This window comes from Colobus angolensis, unplaced genomic scaffold (genome assembly GCF_000951035.1).
Source record: "Colobus angolensis palliatus isolate OR3802 unplaced genomic scaffold, Cang.pa_1.0 Scaffold78, whole genome shotgun sequence".
NCBI lineage: Eukaryota > Metazoa > Chordata > Mammalia > Primates > Cercopithecidae > Colobus > Colobus angolensis.
The window spans coordinates 9826745-9853725 of NW_012121598.1; the positions used below are offsets into that span (position 1 = coordinate 9826745).

At 34.9% G+C, this 26981-nt stretch overlaps 1 protein-coding gene across 1 annotated transcript in view; it reads left to right on the plus strand.

Moving 5' to 3' along the window:
• The window catches only part of UNC13C (unc-13 homolog C (C. elegans)), a 408420-nt gene that overhangs the window by 259457 nt on the left and 121982 nt on the right, over positions 1 to 26981 (plus strand). The window contains exons 13-17 of the mRNA XM_011928645.1: positions 10129 to 10255; positions 15588 to 15684; positions 16349 to 16492; positions 21529 to 21606; positions 26181 to 26258. Of these exons, the coding sequence (XP_011784035.1) occupies positions 10129 to 10255; positions 15588 to 15684; positions 16349 to 16492; positions 21529 to 21606; positions 26181 to 26258 (524 nt within the window). The remainder of the gene's footprint in view (positions 1 to 10128; positions 10256 to 15587; positions 15685 to 16348; positions 16493 to 21528; positions 21607 to 26180; positions 26259 to 26981) is intronic.

Below are 26981 nucleotides of genomic sequence, written 5' to 3' on the forward strand. Positions count from 1 at the left end.
AGTTTTACATTTTAGTGAGTGTGTAAGTATTCATGATTTTCTGTGTCCACTTATGCGTTTTCAGTGTAAAACTGAGACGTGATACATTAGGAACTCCTATCCAGATGTTATTTTAAAACCATGAGCTGAAATTGAACATGTCAGAACTAAAATAGGCATACAGAGAAAGGAAACTTAGACTTACTAAAGAAATATATTATCAATAAAGTAAGTAAATAACTATTCCCACCAATAATAAATTTTAAATTAATCCAATATTTAGGATGTTTTAATTCCTGTCAAAATATAAACTAAGTGAACATGTTTTCACTTTATCTTCATGACCTATCAGTTGGGCCCATCTCCTTGGTAAATAATAAGGAAGTGAAGGCAAACTCAGAAAAGCTAAGGAAAAAATAGCTTAGTTGAAATCTACCAAAAAGAGAAATTCCTACTGTTTGTTTTTGTATGCTGTAAATAATTGATAGAAATCAATTTCCTCCCCTCCCCCAGAAAGATCTCAATTACAGGTTACATTTCAATAAGTAATGAGAAAATGTACCATAAATTTCAAGAGGTAAAATCCACAAAGATTTGAGTCTTTTAATAAAAAACTGTAAGTAATGATTTTATAATAAAAGTTATAAGATTCTGAGACATACTTGAAACTGATTATTTATGAGTAGTTATTTTGAACTGTTATGGATGAAATTGTTTTTGTTTTATCAACAATTCTTAGCAACAAAATTTACTGACACATTCAGGGCCTTTTATTTTAATACAGAAAATAAAAATGAGTAAGATGCAGCAGTGCCTCTTCCCCATTGGAAGCTATACACCAGCAAAGTTGTAGGCCAAGTCCAATGTTGATTAGTCTGATTGATGATCCACTCCATTCCCAGTAAGATCCAGAAGAAAATGAAGAAAGGGAAATGGCAAAGAAACTGCATGCAGTCTTTACATTCTTTTATCCATTTATCTATTCTACTATTCATCCATTTATGGTTCTAAGCAACAAGGTTGTGCAGGGATACAAAATTTCAATAAGTTACCATTTTTGGTCTCAGGTTATTTAGGAAGGAAAGAGGTGAGAGGTAAGGCTGTGTAGTGGAAAGACACAGAACCAAGATTAGACTTCATGCCTCACCACTTCCACCACAGTCATCACTGCTACCACCCAAGTGTCCAAGTCGCTTGTTCTACTGCAGTAGCCTTCTGCATATCCTTCTGCCTCCACTTTCTCATCCCTGTCATCTATTCACCAGATAGCAACCGAAGTTATATTTTACAAATGTAAATCAGACCAAAATCATGCAGTTTTGTTCCATAACTCTTAGAGGAAAATGTCTCAGTCATGGGTTACAAGATCCTATGTGACTTAGTTCGGTTTTCTCTCTGAACCCAGATCTCAACACTCCCCGAACTCACTTTGCTTCAGTCACACTGGCCTGCTTGCATCTCTTTGAGCTTGTCAAGCACACTTTTTTGCTTGAGGGCCACTTCACTGTATTCTCCACCAGGAATGCTCTTCCACAAGAGCTTTTTGTGGTTTGCTTCTTGACTTCATTCAGTTCTGCTCTCTTGTCATCTCATGAGCCACCTTCCATGAGCACCCTATCAAAAAAGGGACTCTAGATCCACTTCCTCCCTTTCCTCATATATATATTTTCTTTCCAGAACACATACCTCACATTATACTTCACATTATATTGAATGTCATTTATTGTCTGCCACTTCGCACTATAAGCTCCATGATGGCAGGGACATGGTGTCTCTTTCTTTGATGTAGTTCCTGTATAGAAAATATTACCTGATGGCCAGGCATGGTGGCTCATGCCTGTAATCCCAGCATTTTGGGAGGCTGAAGTGGGCAGATCACCTGAGGTTAGGAGTTCGAGACCAGCCTGGCCAACATGGTGAAACCCTGTCTCTCTTAAAACACACACACACACACACACACACACAAAATATCTGGGCTTGGTGGTGGGCGCTTGTAATCCTAGCTTCTCCAGAGACGGAGGCAGGAGAATTGCTTGAACTCCTGGGAGGTAGAGGCTGCAGTGAGCCAAGATCATGCCACTGCACTCCAGTCAAGGCAACAGAGTGAGACTTCGTCTCAAAAAAAAAAAAAAAAAAAAAAAAAAAAAAAAAAAAAAAAAAAAAGAAAGAAAGAAAAAAGGAAAAAAGAAAAATGAAAATAGTACCTGCTTCATAGTAGAATAGTCAATAAATATATGTTGTATAAAGGAATGAAATCCACATTTTAGTCCTCAGTTCTAATTCTCACAGATACATTTTGTACTGTATTTATTTCTAGGATTATGGGTCAATATGCAAAGTAAGTGAAACTTACTTTTTAAATACACTTGGTCAATGATTTGTCAATTAATGCCAAGAGCTTCTTTGGATGCCTATCTTTTATCATGATCCAGCCTGTTGACTGTCTCTTTTTTAAAAATACCTTTTCCCTTTCCATCCCACTGTTTTTCTTCATAACTATCCGTCTCTATTTCCAACATCAGATTATGTGGATCTACCTTTATACTGCTTCCTAATTTTTCAGGTCTGTGGCTCGGACGAGTCATGCAGCATTCTTCCAAGTCGTATCGTGGAGTGACTCTTCCTCTAAACATACCAGTATAGCTTTAGATCCAGACCAGAACTAGATATAAGCCAGAATTCAAGTAGGTCAATCAGAGAGTATATCTAAGAGGAATGTCCAATCAGAACATACCTCATAGATCTAGGCCAGAATTCTAAGTAGATCAATCAGAGAGTGTATCTATGAGGTATATCCAACCTCACATCACTCCTGGTTTAATGAACCCAGGGATCCTGGATTCATTCCGGGTTTCTGCTGAGGAATTGTTTGTAACTATGAGCAAAACTACCAACTGCTACTCCTCTCAAGAATGAAACTTCCTCTGGCATGAGTTTCAGTGGTCATAAAGTAAGGCAATATTTCATTAATTTTCTTTGCCTTTTTTCCTGGTATTTTGCTAAGATTTGATATCAGAAATGTGTCATGAAAGAAACTTCTATATCTTTTTTCTTACCCTACAAAAATTGACTATATTTTTTCCTCCAAAGTCATTGATTCTTAAGAAAGTTTATTATTATAATGACTGGGCACAGTGGCTCACACCTGTAATCCCAGCACTTTGGGAGGCTAAGGTGGGTGGATTACTTGAGGTCGGGAGTTTGGGACCAGCCTGGCCAACATGATGGAACACCATCTCTACTAGAAATACAAGGCCGGGCACGGTGGCTCAAGCCTGTAATCCTAGCACTTTGGGAGGCCGAGACAGGCGGATCACGAGGTCAGGAGATCGAGACCATCCTGGCTAACACAGTGAAACCCCGTCTCTACTAAAAAATACAAAAAATGAGCCTGGCAAGGTGGTGGGCGCCTGTAATCCCAGCTACTCGGGAGGCTGAGGCAGGAGAATGGCGTAAACCCGGGAGGCGGGGCTTTCAGTGAGCTGAGATCCGGCCACTGCACTCCAGCCTGGGCGACAGAGCCAGACTCCGTCTCAAAAAAAAAAGAAATACAAAAGTTAGCCAGGTGTGGTGACACTCACCTGTAATCTCAATTACTTGGTAGGCTGAGGTAGGATGATTGCTTGAACTCAGGAGGTGGAAGTTGCCATGAGCTGAGATTGTGCTGCTGTACTCCAGCCTGGACAACAGAGCAAGAATCCATCTTAAAAAAAAAAAGAAAAAAAAAGAGAGAGAGAAAAGAAATTTGATTACTATAATTTACAATTGTGACTAATCTTTCCATTTTGCCTATTTTCCTCTCTAGAGAATTCACATTGGTCTAGATGATTTTTTCTGACATATTATGTGTAGTCATTTATTTTTTTCATTTTTATTACTCTAACCTTTAACCTTGTTAACACTATAGCTTACTTTTGGCAGCCAGGATTTTGATGATGATTTGCCTCCAAAGATCTCCCAACATTATAAGATCTTTATAACCTTCTCTAAAATGGAAAATGGTAACACATCCTACCTTATTTTTTTAACTTCTAATTACATGGCTTACCATTCTTAGCATACAAAAAAGAACCCATGATCTAAATATTGTTAATATGAAGTTATAATTACCTTGGAAATGCCTATGTGTGTTTTGTATCTATAATAGTCTGTCATAGTTTAGAACAAAGTTTCTTGGTGATAAAATTTTTTGTTTGTGAGCACGCAATAGCTAGTAAAACATCGTGCATACTGAATCCTAATACAGGTTTTTTATTTCATGTTGTTTCCAGACCGTTTATGTTACCACCTATTAGAGCTAGAGCAGGCAGGGGGAGGGATGATTAAAATAGTCTTAATGAAATCATATGTATACGGTAAAGCAGTGTTTATGCAATAAAATGATGTCACAAAGTAAGGACTGAAAAATGACACTCCGATGATAGCAGCAAATTTTCCTTTGGCATGAGAATGGGTCAAGAATATGCCATTCCTATTGTGTAAACCAAAACATAATTGTACATTTCTGCATTACACAGAAAAAAAATCCATGAATAAACACTTTCTGAAGAAGATACATTATTTTCAAGTGAATGCTGGTAAGCACCATTTAAAGGAAAATAGTCACATTCTTCCAAATTGCCAAGCTTTTTCCTTGTACAGTTTTAATGAACCATTTTTATTCTGGTAGTAAAATATTCATATTTCTCATTGAAATTCAAAGATTAAATTTTGTACAAAAGTATACTGCAGCTTGGAAAACTAATTAAATGTTTTATCTTGTAAATGTAATGAGCTAGTGAAATCTTTGTTGCCAAAATTAAAAATGTAGGATTGATGGCTAAATAAATTCTGAGAGTCATTCATATCATATGAGATTGATGCCATTTTGTCGACGCAGTCTACCACTAAGCAGAAGATAATTTGAGTAGAAATTAAGGTAATTTGAAGTATATTTTTGAATTTGATATGACGATATCTTACATTGATTATTTGGTGGGCATTAGTTAGGATATAATTGTAGTTTATTTTAAATATCTCTTGTATGATATGTGAGTACCCATTATGGAGGGAATATATGAACACATAAGAAAAACAGGCACTTGGATTTCGGAACAACAACAGCTCACTTTTTATAGAATCATTTGAGAGTCATTAAGTACCCAGAATGTAACTGAGAGACCACGAATATGAAACAAGGATGACAGGAAAGTAAAATATTTATTAGACTATCCACAAAGCCTATGTAGTTTACTTCTATGATTACTCCCCATTCAAAGCCTATATACTTTTATCTCGACATGAACTTAACAAATTTGATTAACTGGTTTTCTGTGCAGTGGTTCATCAATTCACAGTGGAGTCAGCTAGAGTTACACTGATACAGTTCCAACAAGGCAAGGAGACAGCCTCAATGTATATGGGTGTATATACATCTACATGTATGTATACAAGAAGAAAGAGGCAAGAAATTAGAAAGCGGAGCACTATGGTGGGTAATTAATAAGTGGGTCTTAAGCTTGGAAAATCTTGTTGTGATGTAGCAGAGCCCCAGATTCAATCATACAGCAAGGAAATCTAGAAAATGTAGTCTGGTTGTGTGCCTGAGAGGAAAAGGACATAGTCTGATAACCAGTTAGTTAAACCTGCCCCAAATACTGGGATTCTTGATGATTTCTGTATTACAAGTCACTGCAAACAAACAAACAAACGAAATCTTGTATTTAGTATTTGCCACTTGGGGCAAACATCACAGGTAGATCTCATTATATAGAATCATATCATTTCTTTTCATTTTTGTTTGTACTGTCCCTGAGATCGACCTATATCACCAATTAACTCAATATATTGAAAATCTTTTATTATATCGGTTAAAGTGCATAATGAAAGAACCCAGTTACTCTTTTGTTGAACTGGCAGAATGGGCAAACAGATACTGATCTCCCCTGTTTCTGTCCACAGAGAACAATAAATATCAGCTGATAGTGCATGAGAGAAACAGCATAAAGGGATAAAGATTAATTCCCATGGGTTTAGAAGCAACTTTGTAAGGAGAAAATGATTAGTAATTTTTCTAATATTTTTTCCCAGCAAAGAGGCTGATAAAACCCTGATACTGAAAGAGTTATCATAGCAGGTACACTCTTAGGAACTAGAATGAGTAGTCTCTAGATAAGAGTAAAACCAGTTTTAATTCTTTAGAAAGATTAAGGTATCTTTCCTATCTCCTTGCCCATTTCCATCCTCAACAGGAAGACTTGTGAAGTGAGGAAGTGGTCTGCCTATGTGTGGCTGCAGTAAAGTAGACAGAAGTGTTTCTTTTGTGGGAACAACAGGAATGAAGTGACTAGGAATGTAAGGAGTTTGCAGAGTCCAGAAGGATGAATTGGAGAAGATCTGTAAGTTCTGAGCAGAGCAGCCAAATAAGGAGGAAGAAACAACTTCTACAGTTATGGAGAACTGAAGTACAGATGGATTAAGCGAATAAACTGAAGGTCTTGTCTGAAAAACTGACCAGAATGCGGCCTACTGCTGGCTTTTACCTGCTTTCCAAAGTATAGAGCCTACTGCATTGCAAGGGACAGGGATTGGGAAACTTTTCTTTTTTTAATGGCACGGCATAAATTCAACATTCACTCAAACTTACCGCCAAAATATTTAAAAACATGAATAGAGAGAAAGGAAAAAGCTCAGGGTTTTAATTGGAAACATAGTTACATAATTTCACAGACATGCACACATCTTAAATAGGATCCTATTTAAGTAAGAAAAAATGTCTTGTTTTATGTAATGTTTCTTTTGATATAAATTCCTCTCTCCCACTACATACCACTATCAGCAGATCATTTCATTATTAACTTGTTCACTTAAAGCACAAAGTAGAGCTAAATTCATCTCCTCCAAGAGACCACAACATCCTGTACCTGTCGACAATCATGGCACTTGCCATATTGTATTGAATTGAAAGTTAACATGTCACCCTTTCCTCCCTAAGCTCCATCCACTTCAGATCAATGTATCCATATTTATATTTTCAATGCCTCACATGCAAACTAGGGCAAGATACTCCCCCAGTAAACATTTTTTGTTAGTTAATGAAACTGAGTTGCCTTTTTCTTTAGCATCTGTTCATGTGCAAATACTCTTGGAAAAAATAACACATTAATTCAGGCTCATTCCTAACATTTGCAGAGGCAAGAGCATAGATGAAAGTCCACATACCATAGACCTAAATAGTTATATTTTATAAATCTAACTAATGAACTGTTAAATAAAACATATCCTAACTTCCTACCTAAAAAAAACCCTTCATATCAACATGATAAAAATTGTATGTAATAGCAGTTATATTTTAAGATGCTAAAAGCTGGAAAAATGCAAAAGTTAAAATGTAATTATCAATATGCATATTTGAGTGTTATGCTTAGATTGGTAATATTTTTGTTTTTAAGTAAATGTATGCATAAATCAGTGTCTTTTTTTCAGAAAATATACTTTCTCACCTTTATTTTAGCAAAATCACTAATTTGTTCTTATAATAAAAATTTTCAAATATTTTACATTTGGCTTAATGTGGTGCCAAACAATACCTTTCCTAAGTCACATGATATCTGCTTGTTTTCACTATTTTCTGTTTTTAAAATTAAGGCACACCTTCACTTTGAAATGTTTTCTCTCTTTTTTCTTTTCAGCCTTTACTTTTTCTAAATTCTACCTATGTATTTTCTTTTTCTACCAAATCATAGTTTACACACCTTGTTAATATTTAAAGGATTAAAAAATAAAAGGTTGCTGTATTCAAAATATACATTTAAGTCTACAATTTATACAAAGGTTCAATTTAAACTTTCAAATACAAAAATTAAAACAAAATGATTTCTATCTGTATTCTCAGATACAGTTTACATATAGTTTTCAGAAAGTTTTTTCTAAAGTACTCAAAATATTTATTTAAATGAAAACAAAATACAAATTATAAATATTAGAAAGAATTTCTATGGTAAATCATTTGAATACAGTTAAAATTTAGTTAAGCCTCATGTATCTAGATTTTAAAAATAAAATAAAACTATTGACACTTTTAACATTAAATGGCCATCTAGTTGGCAAAGAAGTATCAGACTTCATGTGTAACATAGAAATTTACATACACAAATTTAAACATCACATGAATTATTTAATATTTTACATAGTTCTCGACCATTATGTGCACCTGTTTTAATTAATGGTACTGCAGAGATTTATGATTATCTTCAGATGCATACAGTGGAACCAAAGGAAAGTAAGCAGTGGGTGCTTGTTAATGATGCTTGATTATGCAATAATCTACTGCATTTCTGCTATCCAAAGGAAGAATTTGGCAAGTTAATTAGTTTGCCTCTTCTCTTACCTAAGTGCTTCCAGAGCACAAATTTCTCCCCACACTCTAAAGCAGTATCTTCCCTTTGTCGGCAGTGGTACAACCTGAAAACCTTGGTAGCATTTGGATGGACACTGTCACCTTTTGTTTCTAGGACGAAGGAGGAAAAATGGTCCAAAATGTTTCTCTGGGTCTTAGAGGACATTAATCATAAGAGCAGGTGGTGTTACTCACGAGAGGTAATGCTTAGTATTCTGGCTTGTTCTGTGCCAGCGCCAAGTGTAAGATCCCAAGTGATAGAGGAGCCCAAGAGCTATATAATGATGAGTGTATATTTGTGATAAGTTGAACCTTCTAAATTCATCAGTCCCAGAGCAAAGGTCTCCAACGGTCTGGGTTTCAGGGAAGTATTGTGTTAAATTTGTACCTGAGTTTATCAAGTAAATGTTTTCTCTTAAAGACCACAGGGATAGTAGACATCTGAAGAGAGAGGTTAGGGGAGAGCTTAAACTGAATGGTGAAAAGAGCGAAATGAATTTGGAGGGAGCTAAAGCAAAATATCATCTTGACTAAGATTTTGTTTGGGAGTTTGGCCTAGAAGTATTAATTACTCTTGTTTCTATGTGAGTACATGTCTTTATGTTCCGCTCCCTCCCTCCCTGCCGGTCTCCCTCACTCTCTCCTTCTCTCTCTCTCTCTCTCTATCTTTCTCTCTGCTGTACAACTTGTCTTGAATTAATCCTTGTTCAGATAATTTGAAACTGTTGACCTGGGGTTGAGTTTTCTCTTACGTTCACTATTGGGATTTCAGTCCCTCATATCAGGTTTTGAAAAACAGGGATGCCTTTAATTTGTTTATAACAATTTAATTGCTTCAGATAGTGTTTTAAGAATTTAGCTTAGAATGTAAAGTGTAGGATGTTTCTGCTATAAATCGAAGTCCTTAGGAGACTCACAGACCTCAAGCACAATTTCTCAGAGGGCACATTCAACCTGGATATAGCTAGGTATATTTTGGGTTTCATTGTGTTTATAGTTGTAGCGAAAATTGGCCAAATATTATTAAGGAGGGAAAAATAGCATAGATAAACATGCTCAGTAACATTATTTGTCTCTATTCCTCAGCATTGTATGTCCAGGTCACAATAGCTTAACAACTGTTTTAAGCTATATTTTTTGAGCAAGAGAGAAAAAAATGCCACATAGTAGGAAATCCTGCTAAAAATGTATCAAAAAAGCCAAAGGGTGCAAGATAATTTTAGGTAAACCTACAGAATGAAGAAGAAATCATGTGCCTCACAAGTTAGAAATATTTTCTCTCCTTTTCAGCTATTTTAATGCTTTAGGGGTTAAATATGCCAGAAATGTGATCTACTCACCTCATATCTCTAATATTAATTAATCAATGATTGTAGCTCCTGACTCATGTTTTATGCATGCTTAAAATTTTAATTCTCTCTGTCACTTTGCATCAAGCTAAAAGCAGTGAAAATATGAAAATTTGCAGATAAATAGAGAAATTTTAGTATGTTATTACTCTGTAACTACATCAGACTTTTCACATTTTTTAGTAAGATGGATTAGAACATTGAAGTTATTTTGCATTACTGTTTGACCTATTCTATGTGGGACTTATAATTATTTCTTCATTTTGTAAAATTTTAGGTCTGCTTTTAGCAATTCATTATACCTTTACATCTAATATACTATTTTCTTCCTTTTAGAAATTCTATTAATAAAAAATAGATTGGAACATAGCAGCATTGTTGGCAAACCAAGCTTTATTAAATATTTGATTTTATCTGTTATAGAACATGAAAATCAGCGGTTATGCAAGAGCACCGATTATATGAACTTGCATTTCAAAGTGAAATGGTTTTATAATGAATATGTGCGTGAACTTCCCACCTTCAAGGATGCTGTTCCTGAATACTCCTTGTAAGTAGTGATTTTCACACACACACCCTCAGATCTAATTCACAGTCCTGTAAAATTACACCTGAATTGTGCAGCACTAAAATCTCTTCACATAATCTTCATTGGAATGAAGAAATTTCTGTTATGAAGTTGATATTACAGGATTTGCATGTCTTTGGGAACCATATTTAATTAAATTGTGTTGCATATTTCAAATATGCCTTACCTGGATATTCGACTCAAAGACAAAAAAATACATGATAAGACATGGCTCACGTGATAAAATGAAGGATTTTCTGTAAAAGTACCAGAACACAGATTTTTTTAGGGGAAAGTATGGTGCTTGTATATTGACCGATATATTCACATTTTCCTTTTTATTCAAACTTATAACTGTCTTAGGAATTCATATTTCTAAAATAGAAATAGTGGTTTAACAGGGAACTTTTTCATAAATATGCCTCTTTCAAACACATTTATAATCACACAAGGACTCATGTAATATTCTGCATTTGATATGTATTAGAATTCTATTTTATTCTGTTGAAGAGGTCTTCCCTATGCCAGGCACTTGCCAGGTGCTGTAGAGCAATAGAAAAGAAGCTAAAGACCCCACCCTGAAAGGAACTTATACTCTAGGAGATGCTGATAAGCTCAAAGATCATGATAAAGCAAGGCAAAATGCAATGTGTGCTAATTTAAGTGCAATAGGGTTTCACAGAAGAGAGAAATTACCTCTGTTTGGGGAACTCCACACAATATTCATGGATGGGATAGCATTTGATGTAGACTTCATAAAATTTACCAGGTTACAGAAAGGAAAGGGAGAAAAAACATTAAGATGAAAATGAAAGTTATGAGCATAATTATGGAGGTAAGAATATATGAGCTATCGTCCATAGGAAGTGAGGCATATTTCTATTTTTATAAAATTAGTACAAAGTAATATTTTAAAAAATAATGTAGGAAAAGTAGTTTTGAGACAGATTGTTATAAATAAATATTGTGATGCTTGTACCATATTCATCAGGCATTGTGGGAGTTAGAAGAGACAAGGAATGGGGGGCAGAGAAGAGATTAGAAGGTAATGAATGATTTAGAAGTGAAATTAGAACAGTTCTTTAACACAACTTTTCTCATACAAAGTATATAAGAAGTAGTGGGACAGTGGGATAACTTAAAAATGCTAAACTATTGGGTATAGGGTGTTGGGGAGATTTGGGTCAAAAGATACAACATTTTAGTTAAGTAGGAGGAATGAGTTCAAGAGATCTATTATGCAACATGGTGACTATAATTAGTGTATTGTATTCTGAAAAGTTGCTAAAAGAACATATTTTACATGTTCTCACCATAAAAATGATAAGTATGTGAAGAAATGCATTTGTTCATTATTTCAATTTAGCCATTCCACAATGTATACGTATTTCAGAACAACATGTTGTACTCAGTAAATACATACAACTTCTTTTGTCAAATAAAACATACTTAAATACAGTAAAAATTATAGTCTTCATGTTAAATAAACTGATAATGTAGAGTGATTGCAGTACGTATGCAAAGGGTGAAGACATGGAAGAGAAATTTTGAAGACAGAATTTAGAGAATTTGTCAATTAAAGAAATATGGAGTTCAAAGAAAGAGGAAAGATGACGATTCCTTAAAGAACTAAAAGTAGACTTACCATTTAGTCCAGCAATCCCACTTCTGAGTATCTACCCAGAGGAAAAGAAGTCATATACCATAAAAGATCTTTGCACATGCATGTTTATAACAGCACAATTCACAATTTCAAAAATATAGAACCAGCCCAAATGCCCATCAATCAACAAGTGGATAAAGAAATTGTGGTCTCTGTGTGTATGTATGTGTGTGTCTGTGTGTATATATATATATATGTGTGTGTGTGTATGTGTGTGTATATATACACCATGGAATACTACTCAGCCATAAAAAGGAATGAAATAATGACATTCACAGCAACCTGAATGGAATTGGAGACCATTATTGTAAGTGAAGTAACTCAGGAATGGAAAACCAAATATTATATGTTTTCACTCATAAGTGGGAGCTGAGCTATGAGGAAGCAAAGGCATAAGAATAATACAATGGACTTTGAGGACTTAGGGGAAAGGGTGGGAGGGGGGCGAGGGATAAAAGACTACACACTGGATATAGTAAACACTGCTCAGATGGTGATGGGTGCATCAAAATCTCAGAAATCACCACTAAAGAACTTATTCATATAACCAAACACCATGTGTTCCCCTCAAAATCTATTGAAATGAAAAAATTAAAAAAAAAAAAAAAACAAGAAAGAGGAAAGAGTTAAGCATGAGGTCTGTATGTCTAAGTTGTTGGTAGTATCACTGATAAGGAATAGGAAAGTACAATGGAGGAGCTATTTGCCAGACACTTCTGCTTCTGGCTCTGTCTAGACACTCTACACTAGACTAAAACCAGACTAATATGTTCCCTGATGGCCAAAAAAAAAAAAAAAAAGGTAAAAAAAATCAAACAGCATCAGAAAGACAACAAAGGCAACCAGGACTTGAGAATCTAAGATCCCTGAGAAAAGAGAAATGCTCTAAGGTGAGTCCTGTATTTTGTTGCATCTTCTCTCCCATGTTCTTCACCCCCATACATCTGCCAGTTTGCAATACAGGGCTTGCAGAGCAAACAGCCAACAGTAGCTCCGAGTTTACAGCTGTCTTCCTGGACTGGAGAAACAATATGGGTGATGGTGCTATGAAGGCTGCTTGGGTTTGTGAGACCAAGATCCCAGAGAAAAGGAAACCACAGAGATATGAGCACAACATTCTACAGGCAGTTCCCAGTGAAGGCATTTTCTGATGCCTAATTTGCCTACATGTTGAGATTGGGGCAGAAAAAAAATCAAGTAGAAAGTGGGCACTAAGAGATTTGGAACTAAGTAGATACGTTAGCAGTCTCATAGTGCGGAAGCGACAAATATTAGAGGTCAAGGCTGGTCCCTTTGTGCCTACTTACAGTAACAGCCTCTCCTGTTGTAGCGGTAACCACCATCTGATGCCTAATAGCATAGGTTAGTTTTATAGATTTTTTTATACTTTATATAAATGGAATCATACATTGTGTGCAAAAAATAAGAAGGAACATTACAAACACTCCAGGCTTTCAGGTGAGATCTTTGAAGGTCTCTGCCCTAGAAATAACGGCAAAGTGGAAAGAGATCAATCTAAAAGCCAACACTGTCTAGATCAAAGGTCCACAATTTTTCATGGGTGATATATAATATTCATCAGAAAATTGAAGGCTACCAGACAACAGGACTAAATGACGATGTGGAGATTATGCTTCTTCAGCAATGAATTGAAAACTCAGATCCCCCCAAAAACAGTAAGAACAAAGAAGTTTGAGAAATATGAATAAAACATTTAGCAATATCTATCTATATAGGTATCTATATTTATATATATATATCTGATCAGCCAGAGTTTCCATAATTTTTCATTGACAATGGTTGCACACAAAAACATCCATATAAAATGTATAAACAAAAATGATAAAATACATATTGTTGTTAGGTACACACGGTACATTTCTAATACATGTTAAGGGGGGAAATCATGTATTATATATTCTTGACACTGTAGAATTAAGACAAAAATCAACTCCAAGAAGATAATTACATAACTAAATACAGAAAATCAGCAGAATATTCTAAATGCTCATGAGTAAAGAAAGAAATCATGGTAAAAAAATACAAAATATTTTGAATTAAGTGCTAATAAAATATTTCACATCCAATTTTGTAGAATGCAGCTAAAACAGGAAGTAAATGAAAATTCAAAACATTTTTGAAGTAGAATTTTAAAAGTGTGGTCTGTTTAAAACTTTATTAATGTTCTGTATTATAGCCACAATTAGAAAATTATATGTAAATTATACCATTTAAATAACATTAAAATTACCAGAAATAAATGTGATGAATGGCATACAAGCCATCTTTTCTAGCAACTATAAAATATTATGAGAGAAATTTAAGAGGAACTAAACGAAATATGTAACATTCCTAAAAAGATGCATTATTATAAAGATAGTAATTCTCCACATGGACCTACAGTTTCAGTGCAACCCTATGCACATTTCAAGAGATATTTTTGTGCAAATTGACAAGATTTTTAAAATACACATAGAAATGCAAAGTGCTTAAAAATACAAAGGCAATCTACAAACTGGAGAACCACATTATTGGTTATCTAATAAGGTAGAGTTCTTAAGAGAGTGTCATGTCAATGCATTTCTCAGTCCATTCTCACACTGCTATAAAGAAATACCTGAGTCTAGGTAAAAAAATAAAAATAAAAATAAATGGGTTTAATTGGCTCACAGTTCTGCAGGCTGTACAAGAAGCATAGTGGCTTCTGCTTCTGGGAAGCTCCCAGAAAGCTCTCGATCATGGCAGAAGGCAAAGGGGGAGTGGGGCATCTCACACTGGGAGAGCAGGAGCAAGAGAGAGCGAGGCGGGATGTGCTGCACAGTTTTAAATAACCAGATCTCATGAGAACTCAAACACTATCACAAGAAGAGCACCAAGGGGATAGTTCTAAACTATTCATAATAACTCCACCTGCATGATCAAACCACCTCCTACCAAGCCCCACCTTCAACATTGAGGACTACAATTTGACAGATTTGGTGGGGACACAGATCCAAACCATATCAGTGCATAACAAATGAACCAAGGGAACAAAATAGTCCAGAGGCCAATTCACATGTATGGCATTACCTGATTTACATCAAAGATGCAAATTCAATGCAGTGGGGGAATCAATGGTGCTCTAATTAAATGGTGCTAGATCAACTGGACATACATATAGAAAAAAGAATTTATGTTCAGAATGGAGGAAAAAATCTTAAACAATTTCCAAAAATCAATTGTCTATAGATAAAAATGATAACTAAGAAGTCCGAGGTTAGCACCCAGGATCAGTTATAGATTAATGTGAATGTGTAGAAGCTCTATGGCAAAGAATTAAAAAATTAATCAATGGGTTGATAGGGAAGAGAGCACACAAGGTCTACATTTTACAAGAGTTTGAATTTTGTAGGGAATTACAGAGTAACTATGGGAAACTAAGCATATTTGAGACAGCATGGGAAGAACCAAGACTGGGTAGAGGTTGGAGGTAGAGGAGGAGATTGATTTGATGGAGAACAGGTAAAGGTCTCTCAGGAAGAAAAACTGCAAGAGAGAATGAAAGGAGATTGTTGATTCTGAATTACTCTCATATACAAAAAGAGCAGCATTCCTGTTAATTATAGGCAAATGATGTCCTTTGTTTTAGGTAACATTATTAATTTGTTACAGGTGGTTTGAACCTTTTGTCATGCAGTGGCTAGATGAAAACGAAGATGTGTCGATGGAATTCCTTCATGGAGCACTGGGAAGAGACAAAAAAGATGGAGTGAGTTTAAATTACCTTCAGAATGTTCATTGCCATGATTCAGTCACATTGCTTACTTTTAACCTAATGGGAATTATTAGACTCATTGTTATTAATTGTTTCCATTCCCCAATGACCAAAATTAATTTAAAACACAGTTTCAATGGTCTGGTCAGAACTCTAGAAACTTGCCTAAATTTATTAAAAAAAAAAAAAAAATCAGTCACCCATTTTTCCCAAGATTTTCTTTAATTCTTACATTAATCTGAATCTACAGGTTCCCTAAGCTTGTACAAAACATCTTTGTGGATTATCCTGGAACTTTTCCAGGATTTCTAGATTAGGAGCAGACATTCTCCCAGTCCCTCTGCAGCAGCTCCCAAAATCTTGAGCCACAATCAACTTGCTAAGCTAACCTATTGCCTGTGGGGAAAATGAAATACAAAAGAACCAGTACTTCAATTCTGCAGTGGAAAAACCAATTAGCAGCAGCTTGCCCCGTGACATTAGTTCCACCACACTTTCTGGCAAAGGAAATTAATGATTTTAAAGTGGGTAGGCATTTTATTACTGGGAAATGTAGATAGATGATAGGGGAGATTCAGTTGTTGATGGGAAATAATGAAGAATTTCGCATTCCCCTCTAATGCACTGTTTGGGATGGCTTCACTTCCTCTCCTCACAGTTCCAGCAGACATCTGAGCATGCCCTCTTTTCTTGCTCCGTGGTCGACGTCTTTGCTCAGCTGAATCAGAGCTTTGAGATTATTAAGAAACTGGAATGCCCTAATCCTGAAGCATTATCTCACTTAATGAGAAGATTTGCAAAGGTAGGTGAAATCAAATGAGTCTTCTTTCCTTCTGAGTCTGTGGCGATCTGAAAAATGCTATTGTTTTGTGGTGTTAGTTTTCTCTGACACTCCTACCCCAATTTATTTGTAATTCTCTACCAATAAGTTCAGTTATTTCCAAGATTCCCATCTGATTTCCTGCACTTCCTATTTCTTTAATATGGATTTATCATCTTAAACACCCATTTATTGTTCACATTGATGACTCAGCTACTTATAATCGAAGAAATTACCATAGATTTCCAAATTACTCGCATTTCAAATGTGGTGTTTTCTAGCTGAAAGTAAGCCTTGGCAATTGCATATTCATTAATTAGGAAGACTAACCTCCTACTTTTAAAATATTAAATAACAGCCAAAAATCATTTATTTAAACCCTTCTTAGAGATGACTTTCTTAGTCCTCTTGGATGATACTAATTTCCCAATATAGTGAAATCTATAGGAGAGTAATTCTAAAAATTCTCTCTTTTCTTGATGAGCAGCTGTGTTTGGGTGAATGCCAAGAAAAGAATGAAACTGGGTCATTAGGAATAGTGTTTGAAAAAGTATGTCACATACTATTCTTGGAATTCTGTAGGATTTAGGGGAAGCAGGATCACATGAAAATTTAAAAATCTCAGGGTAAATATATTTAGGTTAATATATTTAGTAACATATTATAATTGTACCTGATATTAGAAAAGTAACTAGAATTCACCCTCAGAGTAGTCAGGCAGGTAGGTTATGTAAGTTGGGAGATGTGAGTGCACGGTAACAGGGTAGAAGGAATGCTGAATTGAGATTTCTAGACCCTGGGCTCCAGCCACCCCTTGGTAGCTCTGACCTTTCTTCAGCTGTAATACTGAACTTACCCACAATAAGCCTGCTAGGGTATAACCAAATGTACTGAATGGAAGTATAAAAAGGTGGGAGGTCACAAGGAAGGTCTTAGAATCACACTCAGGAAAACACATTCTCTGAGGCAAGAAGAAAAAAAATTAGTTCCATGTATTACTGAGGAGATGTGTGCTTTTATTGGCGCAATAAAAAAATCAATTAAGTAAAACATTTTTATTCCATGGAAATTCAATAATATCCAATTGTCAACAGGAAATAATGTAACAACAATGAGAAGCATTTTCTGGAAAAGAAGAAATTAGTAATTTTCATTGAAAAAGAAATTCTCTTTTATTAGAATGATTTCAAAATCTCTTGCAAGCATTTTTCTTTAACTCTTGCAGTGACTTACTATACAGAATAATAAATAAAAAGCAAAATCAATTAAACATAAATATAAAAATAAGTAAAATCAGTCAAATCCATTTTACCATTGTCAGCCTTTCTTTTTTCTTTTTTTCCTTTTTTTTTTTTTTTTTTTTTTGACAGAGTCTCGCTCTGTCACTGGAGTACAGTGGCACAATCGTAGCTAATTGCAGTCTCGAACTTCTGGGCTGAAGTGATCCTTCTGCCTCAGCCTCCCGAGTAGCTGGGATTACAGGTGTTTGCCACCATACCCGACTACGTTTTTGCATTTTTAGTAGAGAAGGGGTTTCTCCATGTTGGCCAGGCTGGTCCCAAACTCGTTATCTGCCTTTCTATCTATAATTTGTATTTTATATAACAAAACAGATAAAAAATGGTTTGTGGTTACTATAATTAGCCATTTCACAAGAACTGCAAACTATTGGAATTTGTTTTTATTTCATCAGATGTGACTGACTAATTCATCTTGAAAACTCTACCCTTCTAAGTATTGGAACCCTTATATCAAAATATTCTAAAATCTCATTATCTTTATGGGATTTATATTGATTTAAACAGTCTCCTGGAGATAAGACATATTAATTGTATCTGTAGAGATTTAAAAATTTTTGCATTTTAAAATGGGATTTAAAGGGACAATTTATTCTTACGAAACAGGATATAAGACTGAAAAAGTTACCAAACAAAATGCTTCAAATTTCATATCAAGAACATTCAGAAGCTATGATGAGTGATAAAATGGGTACATGAGTAGTCAATATTCCTATGACTACACTGCTGCTCTTCACAAGTATGGGTAATTTCATTTTAAAAATAGATATGAAGTAATGTTATTTTTAATATTACTTAAAAACAAACAAACAAATATTAAGTCCTGGGTATGCGTCTGGCTGTTTGCCAGGTGCTGAGATACTGCGGTAAATGACGCACACATATTTCTATTCCTTGTTCTCTGGGAACATAATTATAATTTTTAAAAATAATAATGATAATTCATTGAGCATTATTATATGCTAATCACTTTATATATTTTCATATTCTTCACAACCATCTAATTAAATGGGTGCTGTTATTTTCCCTCATTTCCGTCCATGATGAAACAGACTAAAAATGTTTAAATAATTGAAATGATATGGATAAAATCCTTTCGACCACTAAACTATACTCCCTTCTCATTCTGGTGTGATCAGAACTAAGTTAGAAATTTGGAGAATAGAATCTCACTATTTGTTTTTTACCCTTAAGATCAAGCCGAGGCATTTATGGTGACAGAAATGGGAGATCCCATCTTATGTTGGATGTGTTAAAATGCATTACATAAATCAGTGAAGTCACATTTCTAATGTTGCTGAACCAATAGACAGTTTTCTTGTCTTCCTTGTGTTGTTCTAATACTGCATTGTTCCATGCATAAAATGTGAATGAAAAGATGGATTTTGAACCACACTTCTTATCTTACTGATCATAAGAGCAATACACTAGATGGAATAACTGGAAGTGTTGACAGGATATTTAGCCCACTCCTAACAGGGTGGCATTAGCTCAGAAAAACACAATACCTTTGTCTGAGTAATTGATGGCCATCCTACTCAATACTCCACCAGTAGCTGTGTGTCAGATCAGAACTGATCATAGCTGAAAGATATTTTAGTCACCCTGTCTGATCCTTTAAATGCAGCAGAATCACTCTCTGTACTGCCACACTCCCATTAGAATTTCATGTTATTTAATCTGGAACTTTTTGAATAGCAGCTCTTTATAGGTATCCATAAAAGAGCCCTCTACTCCTCATGACTATTTCTTTAGAACAAGATGCAGCAGCCCCTGCTAGGCTGTTTGTTCCCTCCCTCTGCACTGTACTCTCTTCTGAAGACCAGTAGTTCCCCAAAGATAAAATCATGACCTAAGCTCACACACCCAAAAGTCCTACGTTCCAGGCCTTGCCAGGTGTCCCTTCCATCACAGCTCCTCTCTGAAGACTTACCTCCACCCTACCATGCATTCGTTAAGATAGTGCTTCTCAAACTTTGTATGCATTGGAATTACCTTAGACTTGTTAAAACCCAGACAGATGGGGCCCACCTCTAGCATTTCTGACTCAGTAATTTAGGATAGGACCAGATAATTTGCATGTCCAACAAGTTCCCAGGTGATGCTTATAATGCTGCTGATTCCGGAACTACATTCTGAGAACCAGTGAGTTAAGCATGTCATAAGCAACAGCTTATTAGTATTAAAGAGCTATTGTGTGGTAGTGGTTTACTTAGCTGAATAAATTAGAATGAAATTGAAGTTGCCCACAAAATGTACATTGCACGCTCTCATTCAAGTGACATTGTACATTAGTAAAGATGGGAGTTATTATAGCAGTGTACTTGCAACTCTTACAGGCACGTAGCTTTAAGCTATATTTTTTTTTTTTTTGAGACAGTCTCTTTCTGTCACCTAAGCTGGATATATTCTATATGACTGTGCACTTTTTCTTACCTGCAGCCCATCCTGACTTGCTAACCATTGGCATTTGTAGGCTAGTACATGTGATATCCCAGGATCCCTTGTCTCTAAGCATAAATTCAAGGGACTAGGGTTTTTCTATGAAGTATACTCAAGCTCTAGGCCATAAGGCATACTTCAAGAATGATTGTAAAGGGTATCCAGCTTCCTCTTTCTTCTTTAGAAAACAATAAAAAACAAAAAACAAAACCCAGGCTGTTCAGCAAGTCAGCCGGCAGCTGTAGGATGTAGAGGAAGCAGAATCATGAGAATTTAAAAATCTCACATGGCACTACATTGTAGAGGATTTTCACATAGCCCAAACTTTACCTTAAGCAAGTTACAATGTCTGAGTTACAACGATTGCCTGAAGTCAGGTTTGTGGTTTGTGTTTATATGTTGTTGTGTATGCAATACAATATAATGATTCTTCAAGTTTATGATGCCATCAAGAAGCTGTAGACTGAGAGTAGTGTTCATATGTACAAACGAATAAGTATTTCATAGGTAAGTCCAAAGTAATTCAACGTAATGTCTAAAGTAAAATCTGAAGAGACACATTTGGAAGATAATTCAGTCTGATCAACCATCTGTTTATCAGGATTTATTGGTCTGCTGCTTGATAAGATTTTATATTTTTCAAGGTCAACTTTGTATTTGAGTTGATGCATATTATCACGTTACTGTGTAGTTCAACAAACTATTGATTTTCTGTCTGTGTGTTATCTCTTATTTCAGGATTTCATTGTGATTTTAAAAGTGTGTAAGCAAGCTTATAATCAATTTAGCGAATTCAGGTTTATAAATTAAACATCTCTTCTTCAGCTTAACTCTTTGGAGTGTCTCCCTCAGTTGATTTTGAGCCACTAAGAAAATTCAGATATATGTTGTACAAATAAGAAAATAAAAGCTTTTTAGTCTTTGCTATCAAAAGAGATGACATTGCTACTGCTATTGTTGCCTTATCTCTTCTAAGAAAATTGTATCTACATTCGGCTTATAATTTAATCTATGTATAAAAGCAGTAGAGTGCAAACTCATTCGTGCATCTTTAAGTAATTGAAATAAAATTTAATTAACATGGTTTATTTTCCTCTGTTTTGCATAATTAATGAAAGCAGAGGGCATTCTTAGGCTCAGAAACAGTTATTAGAGAGAGAAAAAAATGTAGAACTAAGATGAAAAAGACAGCAAGACGGTAATTTAGGATTAAACTTTACAGTGTATTTGTAAACTACATACTTACCTGGGTAAAGTTCACAATGTTTTCTTTCTTAGACTATCAATAAAGTGCTGCTCCAGTATGCTGCAATTGTATCAAGTGATTTCAGTTCATATTGTGATAAGGAAAATGTGGTAAGTAAAAATGTCTCTACTTTCAAGTATCTCTCAGTTAAGATTTACTTCTTCAAAGTATGAGTAAGCAAGAGAAATTGTTGACTTTCAGTTTTCATATAGGATAATAAAAAATAAGGATCTTAAGAAGTTGAAAACTTCTCCAGGGTTCTTGAACTGGTTTTAATACAGGATTTACAGGAAGGTTGAGAGTGTCTCAATGCCAGCCAACTTGTGGTTTTCCATGTAATAAGGAACAAGACTAGAATAAATAATTGAAAATTCACATACTCATAAAATACTGGAGCTGAGAAAAACAAGGGACTTAAAAATTAGATGAGTATTGGCACCAACTAGTTTCATTTTGGCACAAATACTAAAATAAGTGTAATTTAGTCTTTCACTTTTCAAATAAATTGCAAAGGTTAATATACGCAACAATGCTGATTTCTATTCTGAATTATTAAAATAGCTTTTTTAGATGATTAAGAAAATGTTTATAAAATTCAAACTAGTATTGCAACTTAATAAAAGGCATAAAGAAAAGCGAGATAAAGGTATTCGAAATATAGTCAGATTTATTTTATGATGGAAGGTGAAAGCTTTCTTATCAATCTGTAATATTAGGAGAAATACAATGGCAGCATTGTAAACATTTTGAAAAACAGTAGCTCTGAAAAAAAAGTGTTTAAAAAGTGAGTATAGGGATTTTTTTAAAAAAAAAAGAAAGAAAGAAAAGAAAAACCAGTTTTTCCCCCTCAAAAAATCAGTTTCACTATCAGGTGAATCTAAATTATTCTAAAGAAAGCTACTAGTTATCTCCCTGAAACCTCATTGACCTTTTGCTGACAGCTCATTAAGATAAGTCAGTCCTAATGGTTCTTGAGAATTCTATAAGATGCTTCTTTTCCTTAAATTAATATGCTGCCCAGCAATTTTATTAGAACTTTTTGACAACTCAAACAATGATTTCTAATTGCTCTTGATTATACTCAAAAAGCAAGATATTTATTTATTGAAAGTATATTATTTCTGATTAAAAGATAATACATGTCTAAAGTATTACATTGAAAATGCAAACAGTATCTGATCATTTCACAAGAGGATCTTGTTTATATTAGGACAGCCAAATTGAAGATTTTGAAAGGTGGCCGTGAACTCCTAAGGCTAATTCCTACCATTCAGAAAGGCAAATTAGTTTTCAAAAGCCCCTGCAGAGTTCCACGTTATGTATTAACATTCTATATTTTACATTGAATAAACACTGAGATAAAAATCATAACCCAGTATTTATTATATTATTCTATGCACTCTGTCTGTAGGTTTTATACTTTTAAAAATTAAATCTTTATAAAAAGAACCAAACGCCCTCCAAATATTACAGCAAAGGAACTTCCTTTTCCTTGCCTCGGTGCTTTTCTTCCATAATTACTAACATCTTGACCAGCCTTATACACTGTTGCTTAAATGCCAAATATCATTTTAGCTTTTATAAAAGAATATCACTTGGTTACTTGCCTTATGTTTTCATTCAAGGCAAATTGAAGTGCTTTTGCACATTTCCATGAGTCTATATAGTTACTATTACAGATGCTTATTTATAATTATTTCAATGTAAGATTTCAGTATCAAGACCACTGAAACTTGTACATCTTTCAATATATCCATGGTAATATATCTATTTCATCTGCAAATTGAGCTGGAAACATCTAAAGATAGACATCATTTAAGATATGACCATAATATAGGCCAGGTTTGGAAGCTCATACCCATAATTCCAGCGTTTTGGGAGGCCGAGGTGGGCAGATCACCTGAGGTCAGGAGTTCAAGACCAGCCTGGCCAACATGGTGAAACCCTGTCTCTACTAAAAATACAAAATTAGCCAGGCATGGTGGCGTGCACCTGTAATCCAAGCTACTTGGGAGGCTGAGGCAGGAGAATTGCTTGAACGCGGGAGATGGATGTTGCAGTGAGCCAAGATTGTGCCATTGCACTCCAACCTGGCCAAAAAAGAGCAAAACTGTCTCAAAAACAAACAAACAAAAAAGATATGGCCATAACATTTGAGTTCTCAGGATTTAGAATTAAAGACCAGAGTTAAATAAAATATCCGTGTCACAATAATTTGTTTTCTACTGTAACATTTTAAATTGGAAATGGGTCAAAATATTTTTATTCATTTTATTTCACATTCCAAAATATAGCAAGACATCACAATCTAAATTACAATTACTTTTATTTTGAATAATTTAAAAAATATTTTTAAACTCAGAAATACTTCGACCATGCAGAAATATCCCTAGTCTGAAAAACACTAACTTTCATATTCACTATGTTTCAGTTTCCTAACTTTGTTCCAGATTGAGATAAAATTAAAGCTATTATTATATTTTTAGAGAAAAAATCAAGATACGAAAATAGGAAGATACAAATTACTTTAACATAGGTTGTTTTATCTTACTAAACTCCTCAAAAAGTAATATCCTTGAATTAGGGTAATGTTTCCTTTGCTGCCAGTTTCTTTTTTTCATTTACTATAAAGTTGTTCTTTATTTCATTTACGATGAAGTTGCTGAAAGTAAAACCTTTCATGATTAAATTTAAGGTGAATTTGTGTAATCTGTTGCCAGGAGCAGTTTGATGAACTGATTCAGTAAAATTGAACTTTGAACATTTCAAGGTCAGGGAAATCTTAATGAAAAGGGAGAGTCTCGTATTTGTTTTTGTCTCCCTCTGGATAACTGTATCTCTTTTTTTTCTCTGTAGTCTAACTTGGGGTCAATAGCGATCCATGTCAAGTGAGCCAAACTGTCCATGTTCGTTTGGTTCTCAGTAGCTCTTTTTAATCAGAAATCATCATAGTAAGAAGAGTTGGCAGCTGGCCTTTCTTTATTTATAAAGCTGGTACTAGGGTCCTGTTATATGTGACAGTAAAGATTAGCTTGAATGTCAATATCAAATAATCTAAGAAGAGTCTCTGAAGCTAACTTAGACCTATGGGAAACCAGGTGATGACAACCCTTCACCCATGTAGTCTCACTGCTTCTCAGTATAAGTCATTGTTTTACTTTGACCTTGGATTTCTCCCTGGTGTGATTGCCCAGATTCACACCAAATCTTCCCATTCTGCAATTAAAAATAAATGCCAATGACCCTACCTCCTATTGAAAAGATAGGCTATTCGCTTAGTTTGTGGACTTTGGGTCAAGATGCTGAATCCTCTGAAAATGTGGCCCTGCTCACTACGGAAAGGACTAAGCCCGGATCAAGTAGTACTCAATTATGGCTATGGATCAGAATCATTTGTGGAACATTTTGATTCCGCTAATTAAAACAGAATCTTTGGGGGATACATCTCAGATATCTGTGTTAAAAAATAAAGTTTTTAAGTGACTGGAGTCAAGGAAACAGGAATTTTTAAATTGCATAAATCAAAGTGATGATGTGGTCACTTTAAGAGTCAAGTAGAAAGTTTTTCAAAGGTCATTAATGTAGCTAAAGTAATAATAAAATCTTTCCACTGATAAGAGCTAACACCTCTCTGACATCCCATGAGTCCTTTGCATGACTCTGGTTATTGGCTTATTTCCCAGCAACTTGGAAGATACATCCATTTTCCTTCCTTTGTCTGTTTATCTTTCTGTGTCTGTTTTCCTCTGATATACTGGCTCTTAGGAATCAATATACAGCAAAGATTAAATGATTCTATAACTATTATGAATTGTTTTCTAATTGTGGATTAATTTTTACTATTCTAAGTTCACATCTAGACCTGTCACAAAGCTTTACATCTTTGTTATTGTTATATTTCTGGATCCTTGGAAACAAGTAGAGAAACATTTTCTAAGCCTGTATTTATTATACGTACACTACTGTGCAGTAGTTTGTGAGTAAGAAAAGCAGAAAGAGACACAGCAGCATATACAATGTATTTAAGGTTGGCCGGGGAGAGTGAAAACCAACTCAAATGTAAAGCAATATAAAACAAATGCCAAGTGAGAGATAAGATAAAATCCAGGAAAAAAGAACACTCCAACCTAAATGATGGATATGAGTCAAATAAGCAAAGAGGAAAATGAGAAGAGAAACATGGATTAAAGCCAGAGGCAAAAGGCTTTGAATACCAGCATATGGTCTTTATCTGTAGCCAGAAAATACATTTAAGTTTATTTTTAATACGGTTTTGCATTTAAAAGAATCACATGGTGTTTTGTTTTCTAAAACAGTAAAAGAATAGAAGAATTTAAGCTAACCTTTTTCTAAAAGTAAATCTCTAAAAGCAAAAAATATGCTTACTTTCTAAGTATGAAATGTTACAATGTTAAAGATAAAAGAAACTTTAGCAGCCAAGTTTCGCTCCAACGGTTTATTGTCTGAGTATGTTATTAGATTTTATTCCCCAATGTGGCATTATATTTTTCCATTTCCCTTCTTAACTGTTACAAACTATAATGTTGAAATGGCAGAATTATTATATACATCAAATATACTAGGAAGTCAAGATAGCTATTTGTAACCACCTGTTAAGTTAAACTCATTCAACAATTTTATATAAAATCATTGCTCATAATAGTCTTTTTTTCTATATTTAAAGCCCTGTATCTTGATGAACAATATTCAACAATTGCGGGTCCAGCTGGAAAAAATGTTTGAATCCATGGGAGGGAAAGAGGTGGGTATCTTTTTCTTCTACGTTTGCTAAAATCTTACTTAGAGATTATTAGCAGCATATCTCTTGCTATGAAAGTGTCTTACGTTTCTACGTGGTTAACTAAGAACAGGAATTGATAATAATCTAAAATGTCATTAGCAACTAAAATGATTATTATCCACAACAGCATACTTTAGTACATCCATTAGAAATATGAGTGGGAGGCAGAAGATAGTGGCCTTTGGTCTTATGTGTGTGTGCATGTGTGTTGGTATGTGCAGTCACATATACACACATATATATTTGTATGCTAACGATTTGTAAAGTTCCACAAATTGTGTTTTCCGCTGTCTTGTACAATGTCAGTTTGATATCAACGTTTGTTCTGAAATATGCTTTGTGGTGCTATTGGTTTTTGACATACTGGTAGTTTATTTTATTTATTTATTTATTTTTTGAGAGGAGTCTTGCTCTGTCGCCCAGCCTGGAGTGCAGTGGCGCGGTCTCGGCTCACTGCAAGCTCTGCCTCCTGGGTTCATGCCATTCTCCTGCCTCAGCCTCCCGAGTAGCTGGGACTACAGGTGCCCACCACCAGGCCCGGCTAAATTTTTGTATTTTTAGTAGAGACGGGGTTTCACCATGTTAGCCAGGATGGTCTCAATCTCCTGACCTCGTGATCCACCCACCTCGGCCTCCCAAAGTGCTGGGATTACAGGTGTGAACCACCGCGTCCAGCCGGTAATT